The following is a 25,290-nucleotide window of genomic DNA, read 5'->3' as shown; positions in this document are numbered from 1 at the left end:
TTGCGCCCCTAATAATAAATTGGGATAAAGGCAGGGGAATGATGATGATAATGAAGATAATTGAATGTTTCCAACAGCACCAATACGGTCTCTATATCTGTCCAGTATATAAAACATTGTCGTATCCTAATGGATACGACATTTCCGGCATTACGGCATTAGTATCCCTCCACGAAGGTATATCTGACCTCCAGCGTGTCGACCTCGGCCTGCAGACGGGCCACGTCAGCCGCCGGCGCGACGCCCTCCCCGCGGGCCGCGCGCGAGCCCTCCTCGCGCAGCTTGCGCTCCTGTAAACACAACGCGAGGACATTTAACATGCTACATAAATAATATCAACACAACTATGATAATGGGGATGACGATTGGGTATAGAAAGAAAAAAACTAATTAGTCTTACTGTTAAATAATAAAAAAATAACAGACACGCATTTCTTCCCTTTTCTGAATAACAAAATTTGACAAAGATAAACTGGTTTAAAGTCAAGGAGACGGTGTTGTGACGTAACGATTTTGTAAAATTTATACACAATCGTGACGTCACACGAGAGTTCCATTCACTATAATTTGTCAAATTTATATTTGAGCGACAAAATAAAAAATACATATCCGAATAGCAATAGTGTACAATTTAATCCAATTTCTATTCAATCGAAAATAGAGATTTTTTTAAATAAAAAAATGTAATTGAACAATAGTTTATAGTCAAAATTAACACATAGAATGGGTTTCAATGCCGATGTTTTGATTTGTAGCAGGCGGGCACGCGGGCTACAGCTAGTATTATCCAACACACCTTGGTAGCCTCGGCCACGGCGGCGTCGACCCTGGCCTCCAGCTCGCGGCGGCCCTTCTCCGCGCGGCGGATGTCCTGCCGCAGCGCGTCTATCTTCTGCATCGCCACCTCCAACTCCTCCTCCTTGTCGCGCACCTGGTAGACATTTGGACAACGTCAATACATACATGGAGAAAAACACCTCAACTTTAGGGAGGGAGTGTGAGCGAATGCTTTCATACATATCCACTTTAAAACAGACTTCAATAAAGAGTTCTCAGTATTTTTTATATGCGTTCTCCAATCTGCTCCAATTGTCAGGGTTCTATAAAATTTGGCCCGAGGTGTAGTATACACAGAATTTGAAAGATGGTGGTATCAGTTGTCCCGATAATTTTTTGGATGCTTATAATTGTAAAAGAATATTACCGATATATAAATACTTTTACACTAGTGACTGATTCTGTCATTAATATTAAGAATTAATTCATACGTAAACTATTTAATAGTAAAACGATTCATATACACAAGTCAAATGGACGTTATTTTAAAGCTTAATATTTCAACATACGACGTTGTATACTACCGTCTTCTTCTCGCGCAAACAACGACCTTATTCCCTCTACATAAGATACACATTAGCTCACCTGCCGCGACAGTTTCTGTTTCTGCTGCCTCAGTTCGGACAGTCGCTCAGTAACCTCGTTATATTCAGTCATCGCGAGCTTACGTTGCGACAGCGCGTCTTTCAGTTCTTTGTCCTGAAAAAATATATGATATTGTGATACATGCTCTTTACTTTTATAAAAGAAATATGAATTCGCAAGAAAAAAATATATTCAATTACGCGTGCATAAGCGGAATTTAAGATATTTACGATTGTTGGTATGTTGTAATACATTATATGCTAATTATCACAATCGAATTTATTTGAAAAAAGCAAGTTACAGCCTAACATTAATATAAAAAATCTATTCTAACCTTGTGTATATAAGTACTACACAACTGAAAAACACACAACTAAATCACACCCAGACACAGAACAAATGATCATGCTGATCCTACAAACATTTGTCCTGAGTGGGAATCGAACCCACGAAATCCGGTAAAGCAGTCAGGGCCACTAACTAGAAAAACCAGCCAGCTATTGGATAAATAAACTTTAAAAATAAACTAATATCCATGAAGTCTAAACCAACCTGCAACCTAAGCTTCTCTGTGGAGTCAATTTTGTCTTTCATCAGTTCTTCCTTCTCGAGGTTCAGTGCTTGTATAATGACTTCCATTTCACGAATACGAGTTGCCATCTCCTGCGGTGTCGCTGGCATATCCTGGTGGCAATTATGTGGTTGTTAAATTTGATTATTTGTATTAGACTGCGTAACTGACAGAGGTCAAGTGGTAGTCTTCAAGGCTGGCAGGAAGGCAGTGGCAACAAATTGCTGTTGAAAGAACTTGGCGCAACAATAATATTAATAGACAAGATTGAGTGGGTCGATAACAGCTGGGAAAATGTTACCACACAGTGGTAGCTAGCGGATAGAAGTCGACGTTTTCGACCTGTTAAGTGGTGGCAGGACGATAAAAACGCATATAGCATAGGCTGGTTCCAAATGCCCAATATAGAGATTGGTAGAAAAATTTTGAGGAAGCCTTCTTCCAAGGGCCAATGGTCTGGATACAAAAAATAGATTCAATGTTTAAAGCACTCTGCTCCGGCGGCATTAACCATCAGCCGAAGTTTTTGTGGGGGTCTACCTTTACATTCCTATTGACAGATACTTGAATAAAACTATTATTGTAATTTAAAAACCAACCTGTGTTGTAATACCAGTGTTGAGTTGTTCGTAACACCTGACTTGCGCCTCGAGGTCCGAATTCCTCTTTGATAGTGTTGCCAGTTCATCCTTCAGTTGTATTAGTTCATCTGTAAAAAGTAGTTTACAAATTATTTTCACGACAGTTCGATAGATACGAAGTTTATCCCTTATTTTTTGGAACTTCTGTTCTTTAGTATCCTGCTTTGGTAAACTCAACAGCTAGAGCTTTTAGTAAGAAGTAAAAGGTTAGGGCGAATTACAATGCTGTCTGTTTTTGTCATTTTCGACGTTTAAAAACTGTTCAAAGGTACCGTAACTTTAACGAGAAGGGAGCTCATTTAGAAACTCAATCCCTATGTCGAAGGGGGTTTATCACATTAAAATGCACAAGACACCTAGACTCAGGACAAGCATTCGATGATCACACTAACGCTTGCCCTACGCGATTGAACCCGCGTCACGACACGCTCAAGTCGGTTTGGCGTAATGAGCTCAACTCACATTTGTTTATGATACAGTAGCATAATATATAAGTACTGACCGCTGCCCATGTGTACGGCGGCCCCGCCTGCCCGTAACTCTGCGATGGTCTGCGCCAGCAGCGCGTTCTCACGTTCCAAGGCCTTTAATGCCGCGCGGTCGCCCGCATTAGATGGTGCCTGACGGATGAAGAAAATATTATGGAAAATATGTCTGAGATTGAATAAAGTTTCAAGGGTTGAATAAAAATCGTCTGACTGTTGTAGTAGAGTATCCATGGTACATTTTGTTTAAAAGTCTCACGCAAATGATTATCCATTTTCCCACGTTTTAAACCCTAACTTCTTTTATTGTTGTCGTTCTGGTTGAATTTTCGCAACTACATTTTGAGGAACTTTCCGATAAGCTAGCAGGTTGAAATTTTCAGGGTAGCTTCAAACCGGATGACAATGCAATTTACTACTGTAAAACCGACTGGAACGATTTTGAAAAAAAATTTATGGAGTGACATTTAAAAACGATTTTTTTAAATCTGTTAATATATTTTTGCCAATAGGTGTTGTACTTAAGTGTAGCGTGCCCCCCGTACCTGGCTGGGCGCGTTCTTGGCGGGGCTGAGCGGCGCGGCGGGCGCGCCCAGGTCGCACAGGCGCGAGCCCGCCGTGAACGTGAAGCCCACGAACGGCAGGTGCAGCCCCGAGAACGCCGCCGACGCCGACGGCGGCGGGACCGCCTCCGACAGTCTGCCGATACACGCTCAATAGTAATCATCCTATGAACATTCTCACTTTAACTCGGTTACCATTATATCAGTGTATAAGTAGTGAACATCAGATCTTGCCAATGGCCCTACTTCTTGTTATCTCTGTATTACCCTAAGGTAGGCCGGTAGAGAATATCTCACGCATTAAGCCTGCCTGCCCAGCTTTCCGAAGCATGGAGGAACTCATTATGACAAAGATGGTCACCATCTACGGACAAACGTAGCTTAACCTGTTATCGATTCACTTATGCGGTTATAGCTTAGCCACGAGCTCCTCGATGAATGAATGGATTAACAAGTCACCTGATATCGGTATCGTCGACATCAAAGTTGGATGTATCGGTGGGGCTGGACACGTCCGGTACGAAGGGCGCCTGCATCTCGCGGAGGTTCTCCCAGTCCAGGTTCGCGAACCACGGGTGGTTCTGGAATAACAATGTTCAAGTCAATATTTATATTAAGTTTGTATGAGGTGGAGACGGTCGTAAAACACCTTCGTTTCTTGTAGAAACGGCCCGCAAAGAGTTCAAAGATTTTAGTAAGACTGGCTGTCAGACTTCCTATCTTCTAACTACCCGTAACATCTGTCAAAGATGTATAATAACGTGTAACTCTTTATAACATCTACGGACCGACCTTATCAAGTGTAGAGCTTAACCTGTCATCGACCACCTTGTGCAGTTGCAGCTTAGCTACAATCTACAACAACACTATACAATAAAGATAACATAGCAAAAACATATAATCTCTATCACCTTAGGTCAATCCACAATATACGTGTCACTGAGACAAACAAGTATAGTGTCACACACAATTAAGTATCATAATAAGATTAAAGTTCTTAACAAGGCCTCTGCATGTTGGACCTGTGTCCCCGTGCACGCCTTTAAAAAGGACCGGGTCTCGGCCCATGAAGTTATCCTATGAATGAAAAGAGATATTATAATTACCTTAAAGTCTTGAAGTCCATTTTTTCCTAATCTACTTTCCGATGAGCATATCAGTCTGCGGATGAGATCCTTAGCCTCTTCTGACACCTGTTTTATAAACAATATATTTTTACACAAAATTAACAGTGTCACATATGAGTTCACACATACACAGATATTTTAGAAGAAGATTGTAATTGAATCATTCGTCTCAAAAGAAATAATTGATGTTGCAGTCAAGTGCATGATAAACAAAACTAAGATTTTCTTTACAGTAGGCCTAAGAAAGGCACTTTAGAAACGTTTATTGTAATATACTTTTTTCATAATTCAAGTACAATAAAAGTACTACGATATTTTATAAATGTTTCGGGGTTTCACGAATAACGTGGATCGGTATAAAGTCTTATTCAGACTAACGATAAAAAGGCGAAAGTTTGTATATATGGTTGCATAGATTGCCCGAAACCAATTCAAAGGGTCCTTTACAGGTGTAACTGTCATTGTCAATAGCTATTGAATGCATGAGTAGTGACCTGTGCGGCGTGTTCGTCGGGCGGCGGGCAGTGGAAGGAGCGCGCGTGGTTCATGATCTTGCCGTAGGTCTCCACCAGCGACTCCGCGTAGAACGGGGTCTCGCCGAACAGCATCTCGTACATGCACACTCCTGGATACGGAAAGCATCAAACAATTTAATCCGCGTGTCGCGGAGAGTTCCACAAACATACACATCACTTGCATAAAGACACACAGATTCAGAACAAGCATTCGTGGATCACACAAACACTTGTCTTGTCGTGTCTTGTATTTGATTATATGATATAGTTCCTTACAGCGGGCTTTAAGAAAAATTGGATTATTACTTCATGGCAATGACATGAAAAACAGTGTCTGGAGGTATAGTGTATTTGTCAAAAGTAAACTGTTTAGACCATCCGACAGATTTCTTTTATTATTTGTGTGAGTCAGTGATTTAAAATCTCGTGTGACGTCACTTGCCAGTACGCTTTTACTAGCAAGTATTTCAAGCCCCCACTACCATACATTTCACCATCTTAATTAAGTCCTTTTAATCTTTCTTAATTTTGAATAATTTGATAAAATGAAAAATAAGTATTCAATAAAAAAAAATCTGTCTGACGGACTAGACAGATTTGTATTATTACATTTAGTCAATTACATAGGGTATTTGAATTTATATTAATGAGTTATAAATACTTTATGACTGTTTACCTAACGACCACCAATCGCATTCCGGTCCGTATCTACCCTGGCCGTCTTCCATAGCCTGTAAACAAATGACAAAACATATTAGACACCTCAGTTGTCTAGAATGTACTTTCATTATATTTTTCCTTTACGAAAACTTACCCGCAATATTTCTGGTGATATGTAATCTGGCGTGCCGACTGCTACGTTACTTTGTACCTGTTGATAAACAAAGTTATTCTTATGAGGTTTTAAGTTTATAAGGCATCTAATTAACAACTGCAACACTTTTTGTCGTGATGGCCTTGAAATTCAATGAATGGATTTGTAAGCATGAGGTGCAGGTTCGATGCCAACGCTGGCATAGTAGCAATGTTACATTTCAAAGTTATATCTTAGGTAATTATTATATGACACTACTGACCAACGATGAAGGAAAACCATCGTGAGGAAACCTGTATTTCAAAAATTAGAATTTGAAATCACCAACCCACAGTGAGCTAACGTGGTGATCAATGCTCAAACCTTCCCTATACGGGAAGTGCCTAGCAGTGGGACGTATTATTACATAGTATTACTGTTATTATTTAAGTGGGAAAATCAAACATCTTGAAACTTGGTTTATAGTCATAAAACAATTTCTAATCGTCATACATCTTTCACTTATTAGTCTTCCTAACTCGCTATTCCCCTTCTCTCTCACACTATCCCGCTCTCACTCAGTCCTTTCATCCCCACATAGGCATATTAATTTTCATAACCTTACTAGTAATCATTAGTTACGTTTTGATATGTACCTTGCCATCATCGCCTAGTCGTAGACATGAACCGAAGTCAGCGAGTCTGATGTGACCGCTCGCGTCTAATAACACGTTGTCTGGTTTGATGTCCCTGTGAATATATTAATTAATTTTTTAGCTTAATAAGTGAAGAATAATACATTGGAACGGACAATTGTGCTCGCATAAACAGGCTTGATACTTTTTTTTCGAAAAGCCGAGTGGTTGAGTGCGGCGGTTCGATACCCGCTTAGGACAAAGCAACCATTTGTGGATCATACAATGAAAGACGGTCAATAATTTAATTTTACAACAATATTAATTTGACTTAATTGTTATTCAGCCCTCTTCCTATCTCCAAAATTTTTGCGTGTTTAAAAGGGGCCATATTGATATCTGGCTATTTATTTTTTTACCATCTCTGTAACATATGGAATGCAATGCAAGGCTTAAATTCCTTACTGCGGGAGTCATTATCATATATTCAATTAACATAAAGTCCTGACCTGTGTACATATCGCAGTTCGTGTACGCTCTGTATCGCGAGCACCATCTCTGCGATGTAGAACTTGGCCATGTCCTCGGGGAGGCGGTCCTCGAACTTCGACAGCAGCGTGAGCAGGTCGCCGCCGCAGTAGTAATCCATTACCAGGTACTGAAAGATGACGATTGAATTAAATGTATTTTTTATTGCTTCAGAAGACAAATATTTAAAGCTGCAGCAGGAAAAGGAAACTTATTTTTTTATTTCAAATTAAATACTCACCATAAGCATAGTTGAACTAAGAACCTTCTCCAAGTAGATCAATCGAAATGAAGTTTTAGGTATAGGTATTGGGTAAGTAGAAATTACTGAAATATTCTCATATTATCCAAGTACAGAATTCAAAACCATAGCCGAAAAAAAGGCCATAATGTTTCCTAATCTTAAGATAACTTACTAAATTGTGTTCATCCTGAAAAGCGTAGTGCAAGTTCGTTATCCACCGCCGGTCGCCAAACACCAACACGTCGCGTTCCTCTTGAAAACATGCCGTTTCTGCCCTCTGTTAACATACAACAAAAAATACATAGGATTATTTATGGAGTACCAGCCAAATTTATACAATACGACCTTAAGAGCGAATAAAAAAAATATATCAAACGGATTTTTTTTTTAATTCGATTCAAGAACATTCTAACCAAAAACTCAAGGTGTTGCCGGGCAAACCTTTGCCAGCAATTATTTTTATTTATTTAACAATTTATTTCCACAGAAATAAAGGATTCGAGAAGAGATATACAAAGGCATAGGTATGCTTATTTCTTTAAGAAATCTCTTTCAGCAGAGCTGCGAAAAGAGAAAAAAAAATAGAAATACAGAGATACATAGGTGCACATGCTATTTATGGGCAAAGGAAAATGAATAGGAGAACCAAGATAATTTGACACTTATTCCAATGACATAGGATACATTTTCAGTAATTCCGGTCCAATCATCTAGAAGAACTTTTCGAGTTTACCTTAAGCATTTCCCACTTGTTGAGTATTTTCATGGCGTAAACCCGCTCTCCAGTTCCCGTGGTGCCCGCGGTGGCGACCGCCATGTTGCCGCCCACATCTGTGCCCTACAGAGGGAATAAGCGTTACGTTAAGTAGCACGAAGACATTTTGGGCCTGTTGTCTCACAATGTTTAGCGCTAAATGATTGAGATAATTTAGACTAAATATAGTAAATTTCTAATTTTGTAAGACAAAAATCAATTCAATCAACAAACAATTTTATGAACTGAACAATTTGTCTGCATTACGTTTAACTATTTATTTTCAACTTTAATTAGGCATGTCCCATGTTCAGCATGTCCCATATTCAGCTAACTACAATCCCGCTGATAGTTTTGTAAGTGCCGCTGTCCAGGTCTTTGTTACTCAGAAACTAGATTGGGCAATTATATTTTAATAGTAATTATCGTGAGCTGACGTGGCGGGTTTACTATATGAATACTACGTAAGTAAACCGTGTCATCAGTTAAAAATTGAGCAACTGTATAGAAACAGGAACATATTGAGCGGTAACTAAGCCCCCTCAATAAATTAATGTTTAAAGACACCGCACCTGCATGAACGAAGCCCGAACAACGCAGACCTCCCCGAAGGCACCGCGCCCGATGACTTTGACCAGCTCGAAGTCATCTCGAGATAGCCGCAGCCTCTTCAGCGCCGTCGCCACTGGTTTAACTGTAAAACATAACATTTATATGAATGGTGAAACACAAGGGGTATGCGTCCATCTCTGAACGTAAGACAGTGGAAGAGTGACGTAGAAAATAATTTATCTTTCTCTGTCTCAGCAGGAAACTAATCAGCATAGGGATTTTAAGGAACTATTGGTTATTTTTTAAAGGAAGTAATATGAAGAATTTATATATGGTATGAGACATCTAACCGGCACTGCTATTACGCACACTAGTGTATTTTAAAGAAATTATAAAAATAATAATTCCCAAAAATTCAAAACCTAACCACGTTTTAAGGAAAATCAATTAAACCACGAAGAAACATGGGAAGGGAACTAAACCGAATACTAACTAACTAATAATGTAATATGTTGAAAAAATATATAAAAAAGCACTGGTACCTATTTAAATGGACCGTTTAAATCGGAGGTCGTGAGACGACTGGCATCACCCCGACTTGTAAAACAAAATCGTCCCCAAAAGTCTTGGGTAACCGTGCTATAAATATTTTAATCAATACCAAGGGAGAGGGGAATTCTTTTGTATTAATTTCTTTTTTAATTATTTCGATTTTGTATGGGTTTGTCGTCAAGTATTGGGGTGAAATTTACCAACCAAAATGGTCGTTGGTAACAGGAAAATCGACATGAGGTAGGCAGAATCAGGAGAAGAGTGGCACATCTTACAGTACTGGTGACTATATACTCATGAGAGAAGCAAGTGGAAGACGAGTAGGGAGGCTAAAACCTCAAATATTCTGTCATTATCATCTTCAATTCATCCGGAAACACACCAAGACCTGTGCCTGAGTAGTTGAGTGCGTTTTCCCAACAGTGGATCATCCCGGGCTAGCAATAATAATAGTGTGAGAGCTGATATTTTATCTGACTTTCCGCTTGATGAATCGAAATCGGAAAAGCCTATGGGCCTATCACATTACTATATACAACTTTCCATGTACTGCAATATCTGTTTACATACGTATATCGAACTACCCTTGAATTTGTACCTATTTGATTCCTCACTGAACATGGCATGAACTACTCAATTGATATTTATTGATCAATTGATCAATTGCCAATAGTTCCCACAATAAGTAAACAATAAACATATTTATTTTCAGTTAGAATCTATGTATAGACTTTTGGACGTTTTTATGAACCTTTCGAATAGACGCAGTGTAAAATTAAGTCATAGGTTATGAGTGTTAAATTCTTTTACTATTATTTGTTTAGGTAGAGTATCTTAAATTATAAATGCAAATTACCAGTAATTTCCAATAAAACCCATTCATGTCAAAGTTCACTCATTAATAAATTATTAATCATTACTCTTTTACAGTTACCAACTTAGAAAACAGCTGTGCTTAAGAAAAGTTCGCATTTTTGCAAGAGCAGTCGTGTGTCTGAAATTTTCATCCTCGATTTTTTTATCTAGTCCATTCAAGGCCTAGTCCAACTGCTTGGCAAAGGCCTCCCCCAAATCCTCCCACAATTGTCTTTCCTGGGCCACATGGAATTTAGCATTTAGATCGTTCCGCCACCGATTCCTACGCCACCATCAGCGACACCGTCCATCCGCTAGCATACTCGTTAACCAAAATTCAAACTTAATCCACTCACCATATGATATAAAATCGGCGACAGCCTTCTCTCTCCTAAGGCTGCTGTTACAGCACTCATCGTACAGCACCAACAGCATGTCGACCAGGGTCTCGACGCTGAGGCCGTGGGTCCTCGGCGCCTGGAGACGACGCGACATGAACATCGTCTCGATCTGCTTGAGACGCTTGATGCCCAGCACTGGGGAAAAAAGAAAAAAAGTGTTCACAAATTATTGGATAGTTTTAGTTTTTTTACAAAAATAAACTGGATACGATAACAGTTTTCTAGGAATTTGAAGGTGCAGATGGTTTTTGAAAACAAAGAGTGATTTTTTTCTGAGAAACAAGGTTTTTTTACTAATTTGTAATTTCAGATTGAGTGAGATCATAGTTAGTACCTACGTATTACACTTCCATTAAAAGCCTTTCCTTACAATCTAGTTTTAAGGTACTTTAAAACTTACTGTCTTATAGATCAAGAGTTCAATACATTATAATAATATATTTCATACATCCCTAACGAGTAAAAGATATTTCCACAACAATATTCTCTTCCGCAAGAGGCAGACTAGATAAAAAATCGTGACGTAAGTAAATGTTTTGCACAGGTGCAGTTTATGTTTATACGCGTAGTATAATGTATCATGCCGTTCTAACGTAATATATAATCTATTAAACTTTACATGAACTAGGAAAATACTTAGCAGGAAATATGAAATACCTACTAATAAATATCAATGTAATAAATCCAATTCCAAGATTTGTTACAATTATAAATAAACTGGAAACTTGAGCGTTTCACAATTAATTCAGAATTACAAAAATAGCTCGAGAAAATTAGGGGGAGAGAGCGAAAATTGCGAAATTGAGGAAAGTATTTGGAAATGGGGGAAAGATCAAAGATCGTGTAACAAGGGCTGTTTTAGGAAACCTTAAAAAAAAAACAAAGTATGCTTATAAATACGCTTGATTTTATTGCCCAATATGAGTTTGCCCTTTCGAAACTCTTTTTAACGGGGAAATTACATGTTGCCATGAACGACCGGAGTACTTACCCCTCCCTTTAAACCTGAGACCACGGCCCTAAAACGCCTACTAAATTAATTATTGTTTTATTGATATCACGTACACTAGATAATCTACGAAACGGAACTAGCCATTTAGAAAGGATTATTACAAACTAGAGCTACAAACAACAAACCTACGAGTAATATCAATCACGAATTTAACATAAAACTTGGGTTACAAGACAGTTTTAACTTCACCGTCGCGTTTGCCACTTAAAAGAGCAATAAACCGGTGTCTTGGTACAAACATTAAGTATAAAGAAAGGACATCAATTAGGTAATGGTGTTGGTTCGTGCTGCTTTTAACGTAATATCTTCAACATCTACTGTTGTTAGATACCTTTGTGTATTAGATACAGACAGTTTTTCTATCGAGGAAATTGATATCAGGTCATACTGAGTACGAATAAACTTTGAAAATATATCCAGTGACAGATTGCATGTATATTTCGTACCAAGGTAAAATGTAAATTACTAAGGGAACGAAGTCCGTTCGTCTGTTACCAGGATGAATTTAAAAACCGTTTAAAACTACACATTTTTTTTACAGATGATATATGACTATTTTTTTAAAACAAACGATAATCTATAACCTTTTGACGACACGATTCCGACACCTTCATTTAGTATTTACCAACAACCGTAAAAATCTGCTCGTAGAAAGACCTTAAATCTCTGGCTTACAGTTAAATGATACAATCAAATCATTAACACGGTATATCATACAAAAGTAAAATTACAACAAGACTTATTAATACATGAGATCGTTCAGGATATGAGTACAACGCCATCTGACGTTTAATGTGTTTATTAATCACACAAAAATACGCATTGCGCATTTCGCAGCATTTCAAAACATGTGGGAGCTTTTAATTAAACTTGGATAAATACGTTCATGCAGTATGCGTTTCCGAATTCATTTCCTTTTCGCTCGAGAGATGAAATATTTTCGAGATGAAAAAGCTGGATTTTGAATATGTTTTTTTCGCATAATATTTACCATAGGATAAGCAAAGTACTTACGCGGGTTACTTTTTCCCTAATTATTCCTAATGGAATATATTAGGTTAATGCCACTTGTTTAACGTAACAAGAGTTTTTTTAATTGTATAAATGTTTAGGAAGAACGCTGAACTCTTAAATACAATCCTATATGCTTTTATCTAGTTCAGACACAGATGCCTACCTGATATAATAATAATAGTGTTGCAGCTTGCTGTGGAAAAGAGAGATCGAGCTAGGCCGTGCCGTACCCGTACCGCTTCCACAAGACTGCAAATCTTACCTAATATGCTGTATCGGTCCTTCAATTTACACCTCAATTTTATTTGAGGCAAATAGTGTTTGGACTATTACCAAAAAAAAGTAGTCACTACACTAAATTGGCTGTAAGCAAAGTTCGTTAGTAATAACTTGATGTAATCGGATAATAATACTCCGTTAGAATACGTCTAATAAGTTGGCTATTACAATCGGGTGACGGTCAAAAGTCAAATAAGCGAGGGAAACTGTTATTATATCCCCGATTGACCGAATTGGCTATAAACCAAAAAGGTTTTTCATCTATAGAAGGGTCTGCCAAATTGGATGAAAACCAAACCAAAACGGTTTTGCTGTTTCAAGAGTAACTCTATGCCAATATGACGCGCGTGTGAAATTAGCAAAAAATCCACCATTCGGCAAAGTCTTTTATAAATATGAATATCCATCCACGGATCGCATCCCAGGCGGGTAAAAACTCAATTTTTTGTCTGATAAATATACAGAAACAAGGAATTCAAGGCTAAGCCTGTGTATACATAACCTTAGCCTGTAATTAGTCCCTCTGCTGGGCAAACGTCTCTCCATAAATAAAGAATGAACAAGTATTAATCACTATATATATATATAAACGAGAACCTAACTGCAAGTTCTACTACAAAATAGAATTAAAACATCAATTATAATGTCGACGAACTGCCCCGGAGTATTAACACTAAAAACCTCATTACACAAACAATCAAACAGGAAACCACATGGCTAAATTAAAAGGACATCCTATTACTAAAAAGAACAATACATACATACATACACACAACGCACATAGTAACACAATGAATCAGTACTGGTACTGCAATGTTAATTACTTCATAAAGGTTAGTTTGATAATTGGCTGTATAGTGAGTACCATGGCCTTGAGATAGGTGTGAATTAAAAAGTAATTGACAGCTCGCGTCTGGGGAGTATTAGCGCGAATTTATTTAGGAATGATTCGTCAATGTTGCTCAGTTGGGAGTTCTTGTAAACAAAATTCAGATATCTGTAACACTTCGGTTGATTTAGTTTCTTTTTGAAGGATGGAGGAAATACTGAATCATAGATTCGACTCAATAAAATGTTAAAGTTATAGGTATAGGATTTGGGATACGAGACTTCTAGGCTTGCAATTTCAAGCAAATTTTGTCCACCGCTGGATTTAGTTGTATTTGCTTGTCTGTACATTCTACTAGATCTTTTTTTTTCCTCATCTTATTACCGTAAAATAAATAATACACCAGACACATAATACAAGTAACATGTGATGGATTCTCCATACCGTTTCAAGATACGCTCTTATGGGAACTAATCAAAACATGGGATAAACAAACTACCAACGGATCAAGATAAATCACGCACCGTCAGATACTATACGTTAATCCCCATTGAAGAATATTAGGGGCGTTTAAAAGGTTTCAAGACCCTTGCAAATATGTTACTCTGTGGAGAATATGTATTAAAAGCGGTTATATTAAAAAGACCTGCATCTGTTCTTGCGTAGTCATGAATCCATTCATTAATTAATATCTTGGACTTATTTATATACGTTTATCACACTGATATTTAATATTGGGCAAGATTTATTTTTTGCAGTAGTACAATATACGTGTTATTCTTCGGCTTTTAACAAAATATTTAGGAACATTCGTATCCATAGATTATTATAAAAAACTTAATTGATTGACGGTGCTTTTAAGTCTACTTTTAGTTTACCGCCTAAGGTCTTTTTCAGGCCTTATAATGTGGCGTTCACTGGGCATTTGGGGCATACAGGTAAGACCTGAAAGAGGTCAACCAAAGCGCATTCAATCGAGCTATCTTCTGGGCTGATCTGAATTCAAACATATCATTAACATTTAAAGATATAAAAATATCTAATACAAATGTTAAGAAATAATGAGAGAAAGTCTATTTATTCTAATCCACGTGAAACGGTGTTTGTAATGAAACACCTCCGAAATGGCTCGTCCGAATTTAGTGAAATTTTGTATGCATATCGGTATTTTTTTATGTATGTAATGTGATTTCTACACCAGGCAGGTTTCCTAGAACTTATTTATATGGCAAAAAAATTACTATCACCTTGTAGTAATAATAAGATCGTACGTATTGGGATAACCAATAAAATTTCTGGATAAAGAAGTTAGAAAAGAAAGCCAAGAATTCTAAAATCTCTGATGAATTATGTAAATATGAAGCATAGAATAAATTTACATTCCATATTATTAATATCCCGATGTGCTTGCTCATCTATATAGTTCGCTATGTTAAGACCCACATCTCGTACTAGACATGCTGATATGACGCATAGCTCACCCTATCATAGTTATTGACGTAATGTTATTAGAAAACTCTTGAGCGTTTCAATTTAAACGTAGGATAAATGTAAGTAAAGTCTATAATACATCAAAAGGAGAACAGAAATGTCGAAATTATAACGAAAAACTTTCCTTGTTTGGATTGCTTTTGAACAAATCACGTGTATTGGACGGACTTTTGAGGGATTTCAACAGTGTTGCCAAGCAAATATTTGCGAACCAGTAACGAACCTACAAAAATCCAAAATAAATAACTGTTCCTTGTTGTTACTCTTACAAATAAGTTCGATCAGGTTTGTGGAACCCTAAACATTGTTACAGAAGTACCTACCTATGAATTATCTAATGTTTTTGTATTACTTTACATTCAAAATGAAAAGTTTCCTACTTCGAACTATACAAAGAGAGAACTTTATATCTAGAATCCAATCATCTCAGAGGCTCAGAGAGAAGCAAATAACTTTAGATTGCGTGGAAACATTAGAAATGTTTAATCTAGAGGGCAATCTAAGTTCTTTATCGAGAGATGTTTGTTTAGTTTCCATTCTTTTCAACTTGGTAATAATTAAACTAAGATTTTTGTAATCCACAAATTCTTTTTCTTAGTTTGGGTGTCTTTGTACATGTGTCTGGAATGTTTGTGGGACCCCACGCAACGCAAGGATTGCACTCCTTATTCCTTCAAAAGTAGTTTTTTTTTTAAAGAATACAAGCAAAAATATAAAAAATAAAGGGTATAAATTTATCAATTCCCTATTGATAAGCGGAAAAACTGTGATTGAAATCTACTGTATGAATTAACTGATATGGAATTATTGTTTTGATAACAGAGTAACAGGAAAACACTGTTTTAACACAACATTGATTTCGAGAGATACGATTCTTTATTACACTATCAATACAGTAATAAAAAATATTTTTCTATCACCGTGTATTATTTCTTAAGGTGACTTAACGCAAGCATTTGGCAAATTCATACAATTTTATTTATGGCTCCGTACCCAAAAGGGGTAAAACCGGAACCATATTACCGAGACTCCGCTTGACTCTGTCACCAGAATGCATTTCATGACCCGTGATTGCTAAAAAGTTAAAATTGCCACCTACATTCGCTTCCATAACGATTAATGTTTATGCTTAGACCTCTGAATCAGAATATTCGATTTATAAACATTGCACAAAAACATAGACAAATTGTCTATAAGCAAGGGATAGATGGATAAAGAAACTAAAGACGGAAGTAACGGCACTCTGTTTCCGGCTGTTGTTGTCTATGCTCGGAAGCGAGAACGCACAAAGACAGTTTAGTTGCCTTTTTTGTAAAGAAAAAATGAGCTATCTAGTTTACCGCGCAAAACGAGACTGTGGACGAGAGATAGGATGTTGTTACATCTGACTTTTAAAACTGTAGTTTAGGAAAATACTATCCTACCTATAATATAAACGCGAAAGTTTCTATGTATGGATATCTGTTCCTCTTTAAAATGCGGCAAGAACTGCACGCCATTATTGGGATTTGGCGGGAAGAAGCGAAAGATCTGAACCGCTACTGAACTATCTGAACTAGGTATTTGCCCTGCAGTTAGATGTTATTGGCTAAATATAATTTTGTGTAAGTATCGTAATGTATCAATCAATTGAGCCGAAACACAACCCAATAGCGTCGTAGAACAACAAAGGCAATTTGAAAGTACCATAGAATTGCATTGTCACCGTATTTATATTAAGCGTGCAAAAGTTCACCTCAATCTGATGTCAAGCAGTTAATTTAGCATGCAAATTCTGATTACAGACAACGGGACAGGTAAAAATAACAGCTTATAAAATATAGTATGCGTAAAATTATAAAAGACCTGTTCCAAATATCGGAAGTGTTCCAGAAGGGAACAGGGAGATATATTTCACTTTCGTATCGTGCATGGAATTGGGTCAAACGGTAGGTGACAAAATGACACTCATGGCGGACTAGCGAGATGTGTCGACATAATAAAACATACGGCTCGACGCTTGGGTGTGGTTTAGATTGATAAACAAATGCGAAAGTCTGTCCGTTAAGAATTTAAACACTAGTCAATACAAATATATTATATTAGAGTCTCTCTCTATTTGTAATTTGCGATGTAGCTATTCCTGAAAACTAGTTTTTGATAGCCGGTTTGTATGTTGTTGACAATGTTAGAAGAAAAAAAAAACAGAGTTGTTGCTGTTGCAAGAACGCACGGTTTCCAGCCCATACTGTTAAACTCGAAATCAACACCAGCGTAAGAGAGGCATAAGAGGAAACGGAAAGATCGGGGTCACTTGTAGCTGGTATTAAAATAGGGGTCCCCAGTAATTACCCAGTAGGGGAATAACAAGGCCTGCAAGTGATGTTAACGGCGACTGAAAGGCGTCAGACGGATTCAGAGTAAGCTTATTTACAAAACATGTCAATCTGAGTGGAATGCTTGAAGAAAGTTTATCATTTACTTTGTATCTTAATGGCTTGTTTTGGAAGGCACGTTTAATTGTGGGTCTCAAGTTCTCAACTGTTGTACATCTTTGACAGTTGTTAGGGGAAGTCAGAAGTCAGAAAGACTGACAACCAGTCTGAGTATAAGGTTTTGTGTTGCCCAGGTAACTGGTATATAGTATAAGGTTTTGGGTTGAAGACAGATAGGCGGTTGCTCCTTGTTAAACATTGGTATGTAGGTTTATTCAGTTACATTGGAAGCCAACCTCAAAATAGTTGGAGAAAGACTAGACTGATGATAGACGGGACAGCCATAGAGTTAGTTTTCGCAATTGTTGTCATAAAAATAAATAAATAAGAAAACTTATAAGAAACATATGTAAAGATGGAAGTTTTTTCAAAACAAAGAAGGCAGTCTCTTGATTTCAGTAAATTTAATTAGATTGTGTAATTTAATAACTTGATTAATTAGTTTTAGCGTAAATAAGGAACTTATCTGAAAGCAGTATATCCATTGCAATATAACATTATAATTACAACAACATTTTTGTATTTATCTCATATATATCTCACAAAACTCGCATCTTTTCAAATTGGATAAAACCCATTTATTTTAACTTATGTCATGTCCTAATTAGCTATTTAACATATCATCTTCTGCGTAACAATTAGGCTTGCAAATACATTTAATAAATGGCTTAAAAATAGAACATAATTAATTTTAATGATAATTACTATATTCTACTTATAGTAAGACAGTATTGTTAATTATAATGAGGTCTATACCTATAATTATTTGAAAATCATTAAGACTGTTGATAAATTTATCAATCTATGTTACATTTTCAATAATTCCAATCTTTAATGTGTGAAATTCAAGTTTTTTTATACATCATAATTTGCATAAGGGAAAAAAAGATTTAATGAAAAAGTTCTTTCACATGGATGAAATTTAAAGGTTCAAGGTTAAATAATTTCCTACTATGAGTACTGCATTAATAAATATTTAGGTTTTTACTTAAACAATGCATAATATAATTATAATTTAGGAATGCTGTTTTAAGTTTACTTTTCTGGAAATACCATATTCAGACTTACAAAGGATTAAATAACTGCACAATGATGAAACCTATGTTAAGAACAATACAATCATGGTTTCTTACCTGGTACATTGTTGGTGGGCACCAAAGCCCGATCGGGCGAGGAATCCTCTTCGTCAGACATGTTGGCCCCGTTCACACCATCAACCATCGGACACTCACTTTAATGTCAACACTATGCGACAATCACTTCATATTACACTTACACTAAGTTCTACGAGATTCATGTAAAAAATCTACTTTTAAAAAACAATTTAAGGCAAGCTTATTGTTTTGTATGTCTTATAAATGTGTTCCATTGTATGTACTTTCGGCATCTGAAAAGAGGTTTTGTGTTGGCTGTATATTGATTTGACTTGAGCCTACCACTTTTTAATCTTACTTAAATACAGTGGTATGTGTTCTACCTACTATGAATAACTAAGTTTATGTTTATGAAAGATAATTAAAAAAATACTTTTTGGTATGACACTTGACTAATTAAAAATGTAGTTTCTCTTTTGGTAACACTAGAATGATAATTGTTGTAGTTAAAATTCTTTTGTGACTTCTAAAATAGAAATGAAGTCTTTATTTCAGAATCATTTAAATAAATGACACACTATACTGTTATATTTTTATATCTGTGAAGGTCACTGGTTTTATAAATAAATTTCTGGTAATATTTATAGACGAAAATAGTTTTCGTTATTTATTGAAAATTACCCTACATTTAAGAAATAGTAAGTTGCACATATAATGAATGTTATCTTACAAATATTTGTCTAAAAGGGCCAGTACTTAATACCCTTATCTACCTGATAAACTGGTTTATAAAACAGTGTTCTATTTACAAATTACTGTTTATTTTTTTCACAATCACTCAAGCTAAAGTGTAATCATAAATACTTGCACTAGATAAGTTCAAATAGAATATTGATAGCAAAATGCGATCGTTCGACGAACCTCTCGCTCAGAAAGTATTTACGAACTGTTATTAAAAGATTTCTTATAATAAAAATGACTCACTAAATGTTTTATTAGATTAACAATTTACATACAAATAGAAGCAGGAAAATAAACTAAGCTTTATTGTGATCTATTTGCAAATAAGTCACTGTTGTGGCATTGTCGCCGCAATAGCGGCTGCTACCTACAATTGCCTACAAACGATCTCGCCTAGGGTCAACAGGAAATAAAACACGATTTTAGCTATTGTCTAACACATTAAAAGGCGACAACTGCTTTCTATTCGCTCGTTGCAAGGTTGCGGGTGTCACCCAATACTGGAGCGCTTTCGCAATCCCTTACAATTGAACTTTTATGTACATTTTTATACCAAAAAAAGAATAATGAACACCATGACATATCGATGCGATTTCCGCATCGCGACTATAAATAAACAATAACATATACTTGCGTGCAGCTAATATAACACCCCGCTGATACATTTCTATTCTTAATATATTTTTATATCACTCCGAACCGAACACAATACCACTGAGATCTTAACCTATATTTTTTCTATCGATTGTTATGCAAAAACACATAAATGAGTCATAATTAAAGCTTTTATTATATACAGAGACTCCAGTTTAACGATATTCACCTGGATACTCCGAGAAGTTTAATAGATTTTGACTATGGCTACTAAATCATTTTGTATAAATTATTTTTCGATCCTTTCGAAGCAGACATTTTACTCGGGACACTGAGAGTGTTGCTATACAAAAAAAATATTTGATTTTGAACACTGAACGAATTGCATTTCAAAAATAATTAAACCCTGTTTAGTCAGATATATTTTTTGTTTCTCAACAGACGTATTTAAGTATATCAAACGTCTTTATTTCAAAGTAACAAACAAATACTAATGAAACTAAAATATCAACTTTCCCCGATTCTAGTTTGAGTTCAAGGGCTTTAAGGAGGATGTAGTACTTTTTAATAGTTTTCACAACAATAACAATCGAAATATATTTTTCTTAGAGAGGATTAAAAGTACACATATTCAAATAATTTTATTATTACCAAATAAAGCAAAACTCGACTCAAAAATGTGCTACTGTTTGCTAAATACAGAAGTCGTTTGACTGGCAACGTCTCTACCGGAAGTGGAGTCGGAAATACTTGGGAAGTTTAAACAACTTAATGTCTAAAAACATATTACCTATAATTGCAATCTTAAATAGTATGTTTTAAAATCAAAAATATAAGTATTTAATTATTTATTTGTTGTTAAGAATATTAAGTGGTACTTTTGTTTTAAAATCAATGAAATTCCAATGTAAAAAGTATCTCCATTGATAGAGCGTCATTTGTACGTAATGGAGTCGATGTTCTTTTCGACGAGTTGTAATTGAAATAATTATATAATTTTCGACGAAATATCACATAAAACTGTTTGTTATTGTGTATTACTGGATTGCAGTGAATGGTTATAAATAATTTATGGATACCACAAGCACTAATAAGCTTTCAAACAACCTCGTTTTATCAATGGTATGTGTGACATCAAAATATTTTGGAAAGTTCATTGAATATCAGTAATAAATCGTTTTTAAGTGCATAATCCTTCTTGAATATCCTTGTTAACGACCTAAATAGTGATTCCTTTAAGTTTGTTACAACGTGTAGTGTCGTAATCGTACAAAAATTTGAAGGCTTTGTCGCCCGCGTAATTGAGTAGCAAAACGGAAAGGTCATGCATTCATATCCACCTTTTTGTTTTCAGAGCGATGATCGTCCTTATATAAAAGCAATTGCGGTGCGTGAACAACGCATTTCATAGTTTCGGCTGCGAAGCAGGACTTGCGTTAATGGTTTTGAGGGGGCACCTTTGTGGACCACAGTTAGATGAAGGTATGGCCTCAGATCAACCTGTGAAGAAGAAACAACGGATCGATGCGCCTGACATCGACGATGGTAGCGACAGGTCAACAGAGGATGTGCTCACTGATATCTTTGATGCTGAGACCACTCCTGCTGAGACGTCGGAGGAGTTTCCCTCACGGAATGGTGAGTCTCCTGACAGCGGCACCGTCAGTGAAGATGCTGTCGACTGCTCTAGTCTCCTGAGACTACCAAGTGACACCAATGTTGAGATCATCCCTTCCTGTTCTAACTCTACACCACATTGGAACTCGGATGATGACAAACTTCTTGCCGAGTTGAGGATACTACAGGATGCCCTTGTCGGTCAGTGTTTATGTAGATTTGACGAGAGAGCAGTTTCACAACTCTTTGACAGACAGCTAAATATTGTATCCTGGCCGCTAACATGTTCCCTAACTTATTTATCCACAATGCAACTAATGTTTGATATATATTTAAAACAAAACAGTACAGGCACTATATGTTCAAAAATAATGCAAGCATGTGACATATTTGTTAGGAATAGGCATGATTGGATCACAGAGGTTGTGGAATTAGCTGATCATAAAAGTAAATTCATTACTTTTGTAGCCTGCAGAGTACTTGCTAGCTTTCTAATAGTCTCTAAGGATACTGTAGATGAGAATTGGCTTCAGCAAATTGCTGAGAACATCTATCTGTTTGACAGGATCAATAGGATCACAGTACAAAAGATAAACTTCAGTCTAGATATAATAAAGAGGATAGTTGAGTGGAAGGATGTGGAACAGCATCCATTAGAAGACAGTAGTTATATTAATTCAGGTGGAAACATGCATGTGCAGGAGGATAACCCATTCCGGACAAGTGTGGGCTACAGTAGTGGCAGTGATATGCCATCTAGTTCAAACAGTAACTTACATAACGCTTTTTCAAATCTGCAAACTCACAGTGCCCCATCAACATCCTCAGAACAAGAAAGACCATCATCATTCAAACTTAACGAGCCAGTATTAAAGTTATCCTCAAATGAGCAAAGAGAGATGGAACAGTCTGAGTCCCCTGAGCCTCCGCAGTCAAGGATAGAGAGGGTCAATGAACATGGCTGTATCACAGTTATTTTGACAGACTCTGAGTCATTTGACACATCACACATAAAATGCTTGACAATTAAAACATTAGAGCATCACTGGCCCGTGCTAGTTAAAAATATGAAGCTCCTTCTACTAAGGTACCTGAATTTAGCTAATGCTGAAAATTGTATATTAACTTTCTTCTCACTATGGGAGAACATTATAAGTGTAAAAGCGAATCTCTCTGTTATAGACACAAAACCTTTTTATGCTGATTTGCAGGGCTTTGTTGATTTGTTAAGGAATACAGTGATGCCCAGTCTTATATATACTCATTTACTAAGTTTGTTCAATGAAGTCCTGTGTTATGGTTCAACTTTAGCTCTCCAGGACATTTTGCCTGAAGAGATATGTTGCTTAGCACACTCTATTGTGAGGTTCGTGAAAGATTTCAGATTACTAAGTGATGTTAGTGTTCAGACGAGTAGGAGTAGTTTTGGCTTCTTGGGGCACGAATGTACGATACTGAGGGACTATTCATTAGGACCAGAGATCGCGCCTTTATCATCGTCTATCCAACTCGTAGATCAGAGTTATGGTGAAGACGAAAACGACGATTCTGAACAATCGAGAGGGGAAGTTGATAAGACAATGCTGCAGCGAATGTCTCTACTTGTACTAAAGTCGGTCGCCGTCACGGTAAAAGAAATGCGATGCGATTCGTCTGACAGCTCAATTGATTCGTCAGACTATAACGCGATACAAGACATGCAAATTGTCGAAAGATCGATACGGGATGTGCTTAAAAAACTGGACGTTTTCATCAGAAACAGTCTGGAATTCCACCCTGAAACACCATTCACGAAAATGCTCATACATTTATTCAGTGAACAGGATGACTATTTAATAGAATCCATGGTATGCACCCTCGATATAACAGTTGGTATTGTGTACAGAAATTCGATGTACCCTGATTTAATACCTATGCTGAACCCAATATCGTCGTTTATCGAGTTCCTGAAGGTCGTATCACATGACAGTGATGTCTTACTCGACTATCTCGTAAGCAACGAGACCTGCTTTTTGCTTTACCTGCTTAGATTCTTGAAGTATGTCAGGAGAAACTGGCCGAAGTTTCTAGAGACTTGTCAGCAGTCAGATGCAGGAGGGACGAGAGGTCTTGATGATACTATGAGAGTTCTAATAAGATTGAGGTTGCAGATAAGTAGGTTGGTGTCGAAATCATTGTTCCCATACAATATAAGCCCTGTGCTAAGGTTGTTGGAGGTGTGTGAAAGCCTTTATGAGGGAAATGAGTTTAGCTGAATATTACAGCTAACTAATATTCTGAATTGTACAAAAAATCGAAGTATATAGTGCTGGACAAGAGATGTGTATATTGAAAACCATCTTTCCCTTTATATCTAAAAAGGTTTTAATATGAAAGAAATATGCTCATTATCTGACTGAAGTTTATAATACTGTAAATGCAAAAATTATTAAACAAAATGGTCTTGCATTAAAAATCGTTTCTACAAAGACTGCCAACTCATTTAACATTCCAAACTTTCTTTAGCTTCGCGTAGTTATTAGCTATTATTAATTTATATTAAACTTTAGTGTTGTAATATTTGTAATATTATGATTTTAAATTAAGTTTATAATTATGTAATTATTTTACTCAGTCTTCCTCTTAGAGTATGTTCCTCTAATAATGCAATAAATTAAATATTGGGACAGTGTCTTATTCATATACAAAATGTCTTTTATTGGTAAACTATACTTGAAATATTTTGATTGCATCATGTGATCAAAACAATGTTTCAAAATGCCCAATAATGTGCCTTACCGTTATGTAAAAATAAGGTGCTCAGTAATTATAGTTATATTTAGAAGTAAATAATACATTCTTTAAGAAAAATATTTATATCTATTTGCATAATAGTTTTAAATGGTACCTTTAGGCGATTTTAGAATTAATTTATTTTAGTTTTTAGACATTTGGTTGTATTATATATATTTAGTTTTGATATTGCATATAAAATGCGGGTTTTAATACATTTTTGTTTTGTTTAATAACTAAATTATATTCCATGCCACAATGATGTACATAAATGCCATCAATTACCATTTTATAAGTAAATGTAATCAGTATTAATACAATATCCTAATTTATATCGACATTATAATATAATAAATATAATTTTTGCTTGGTGAATTTATTTTAGAAGAGAATTTGTAAAAGTAAAAGTTTTTAATTCCTCCCAAATATGAGACATAAAAAGGAAGAATATTGCTGAAAAAGAATTTTAGAAAGTTATATACTTACTTACAAGTTTAAATTCTAAAAAAATTATATGATATCATGATAAACCGTTTTAGATTCGTATTGTATTTGACAGCAGCTAATATAATCAACATGATCATTTATAAAGCCTATTAATTGTTGATTTCGAATGAAAAAAAAATGTATTCTTTAATTAATGAGTGTTCATTCTATATTTATTTAAATATCTTAATAAGTTCACCAAGCAACTAACCATACTTCGACTACGGGATCTTATATTATGTTATATTA

The 25,290-nt window shown here is 36.0% G+C and overlaps 2 protein-coding genes across 8 annotated transcripts in view; one reads left to right on the top strand and one right to left on the bottom strand.

The window, feature by feature from the left end:
- The window catches only part of LOC113507599 (serine/threonine-protein kinase Genghis Khan), a 52,362-nt gene extending 31,841 nt beyond the window's left edge, over nucleotides 1-20,521 (bottom strand). For 6 of the 7 annotated variants that reach the window (XM_026890449.1, XM_026890454.1, XM_026890453.1 and 3 more), the window contains exons 1-20: nucleotides 20,396-20,521; nucleotides 18,871-19,124; nucleotides 10,594-10,773; nucleotides 8,851-8,972; nucleotides 8,258-8,362; nucleotides 7,697-7,801; nucleotides 7,262-7,410; nucleotides 6,774-6,867; nucleotides 6,139-6,195; nucleotides 6,001-6,055; nucleotides 5,304-5,434; nucleotides 4,789-4,875; nucleotides 4,142-4,263; nucleotides 3,665-3,818; nucleotides 3,137-3,254; nucleotides 2,593-2,702; nucleotides 1,975-2,106; nucleotides 1,423-1,536; nucleotides 797-931; nucleotides 189-290 (exon numbers count right to left, since the gene is read on the bottom strand). In XM_026890449.1, coding sequence (XP_026746250.1) covers nucleotides 189-290; nucleotides 797-931; nucleotides 1,423-1,536; nucleotides 1,975-2,106; nucleotides 2,593-2,702; nucleotides 3,137-3,254; nucleotides 3,665-3,818; nucleotides 4,142-4,263; nucleotides 4,789-4,875; nucleotides 5,304-5,434; nucleotides 6,001-6,055; nucleotides 6,139-6,195; nucleotides 6,774-6,867; nucleotides 7,262-7,410; nucleotides 7,697-7,801; nucleotides 8,258-8,362; nucleotides 8,851-8,972; nucleotides 10,594-10,773; nucleotides 18,871-18,958 — 2,160 coding nt within the window. In that variant the 5' untranslated portion in view covers nucleotides 18,959-19,124; nucleotides 20,396-20,521. The other variant, XM_026890450.1, reaches the window with a different exon arrangement.
- A 555-nt stretch (nucleotides 20,522-21,076) lies between these two features.
- On the top strand, nucleotides 21,077-24,656 carry LOC113507601 (protein lines). The gene is made up of 2 exons (XM_026890456.1): nucleotides 21,077-21,288; nucleotides 21,521-24,656. Exon 2 carries the CDS (start codon nucleotides 21,606-21,608, stop codon nucleotides 24,036-24,038), a length of 2,433 nt encoding a protein of 810 aa, XP_026746257.1. The 5' UTR covers nucleotides 21,077-21,288; nucleotides 21,521-21,605; the 3' UTR covers nucleotides 24,039-24,656.
- Nucleotides 24,657-25,290: the final 634 nt, after the last annotated feature.

The sequence above is a fragment of the Trichoplusia ni genome, unplaced genomic scaffold, assembly GCF_003590095.1.
Source record: "Trichoplusia ni isolate ovarian cell line Hi5 unplaced genomic scaffold, tn1 tig00002950, whole genome shotgun sequence".
NCBI lineage: Eukaryota > Metazoa > Arthropoda > Insecta > Lepidoptera > Noctuidae > Trichoplusia > Trichoplusia ni.
Note: the sequence above shows the minus strand (reverse complement) of the source record. Positions and strands in the feature narration are given on the sequence as shown.

Excerpts from the sequence above, each read along its gene's own strand:
- LOC113507601 (XM_026890456.1), top strand. The coding sequence starts at position 21,606 with ATGGTTTTGAGGGGGCACCTTTGTGGACCACAGTTAGATGAAGGTATG.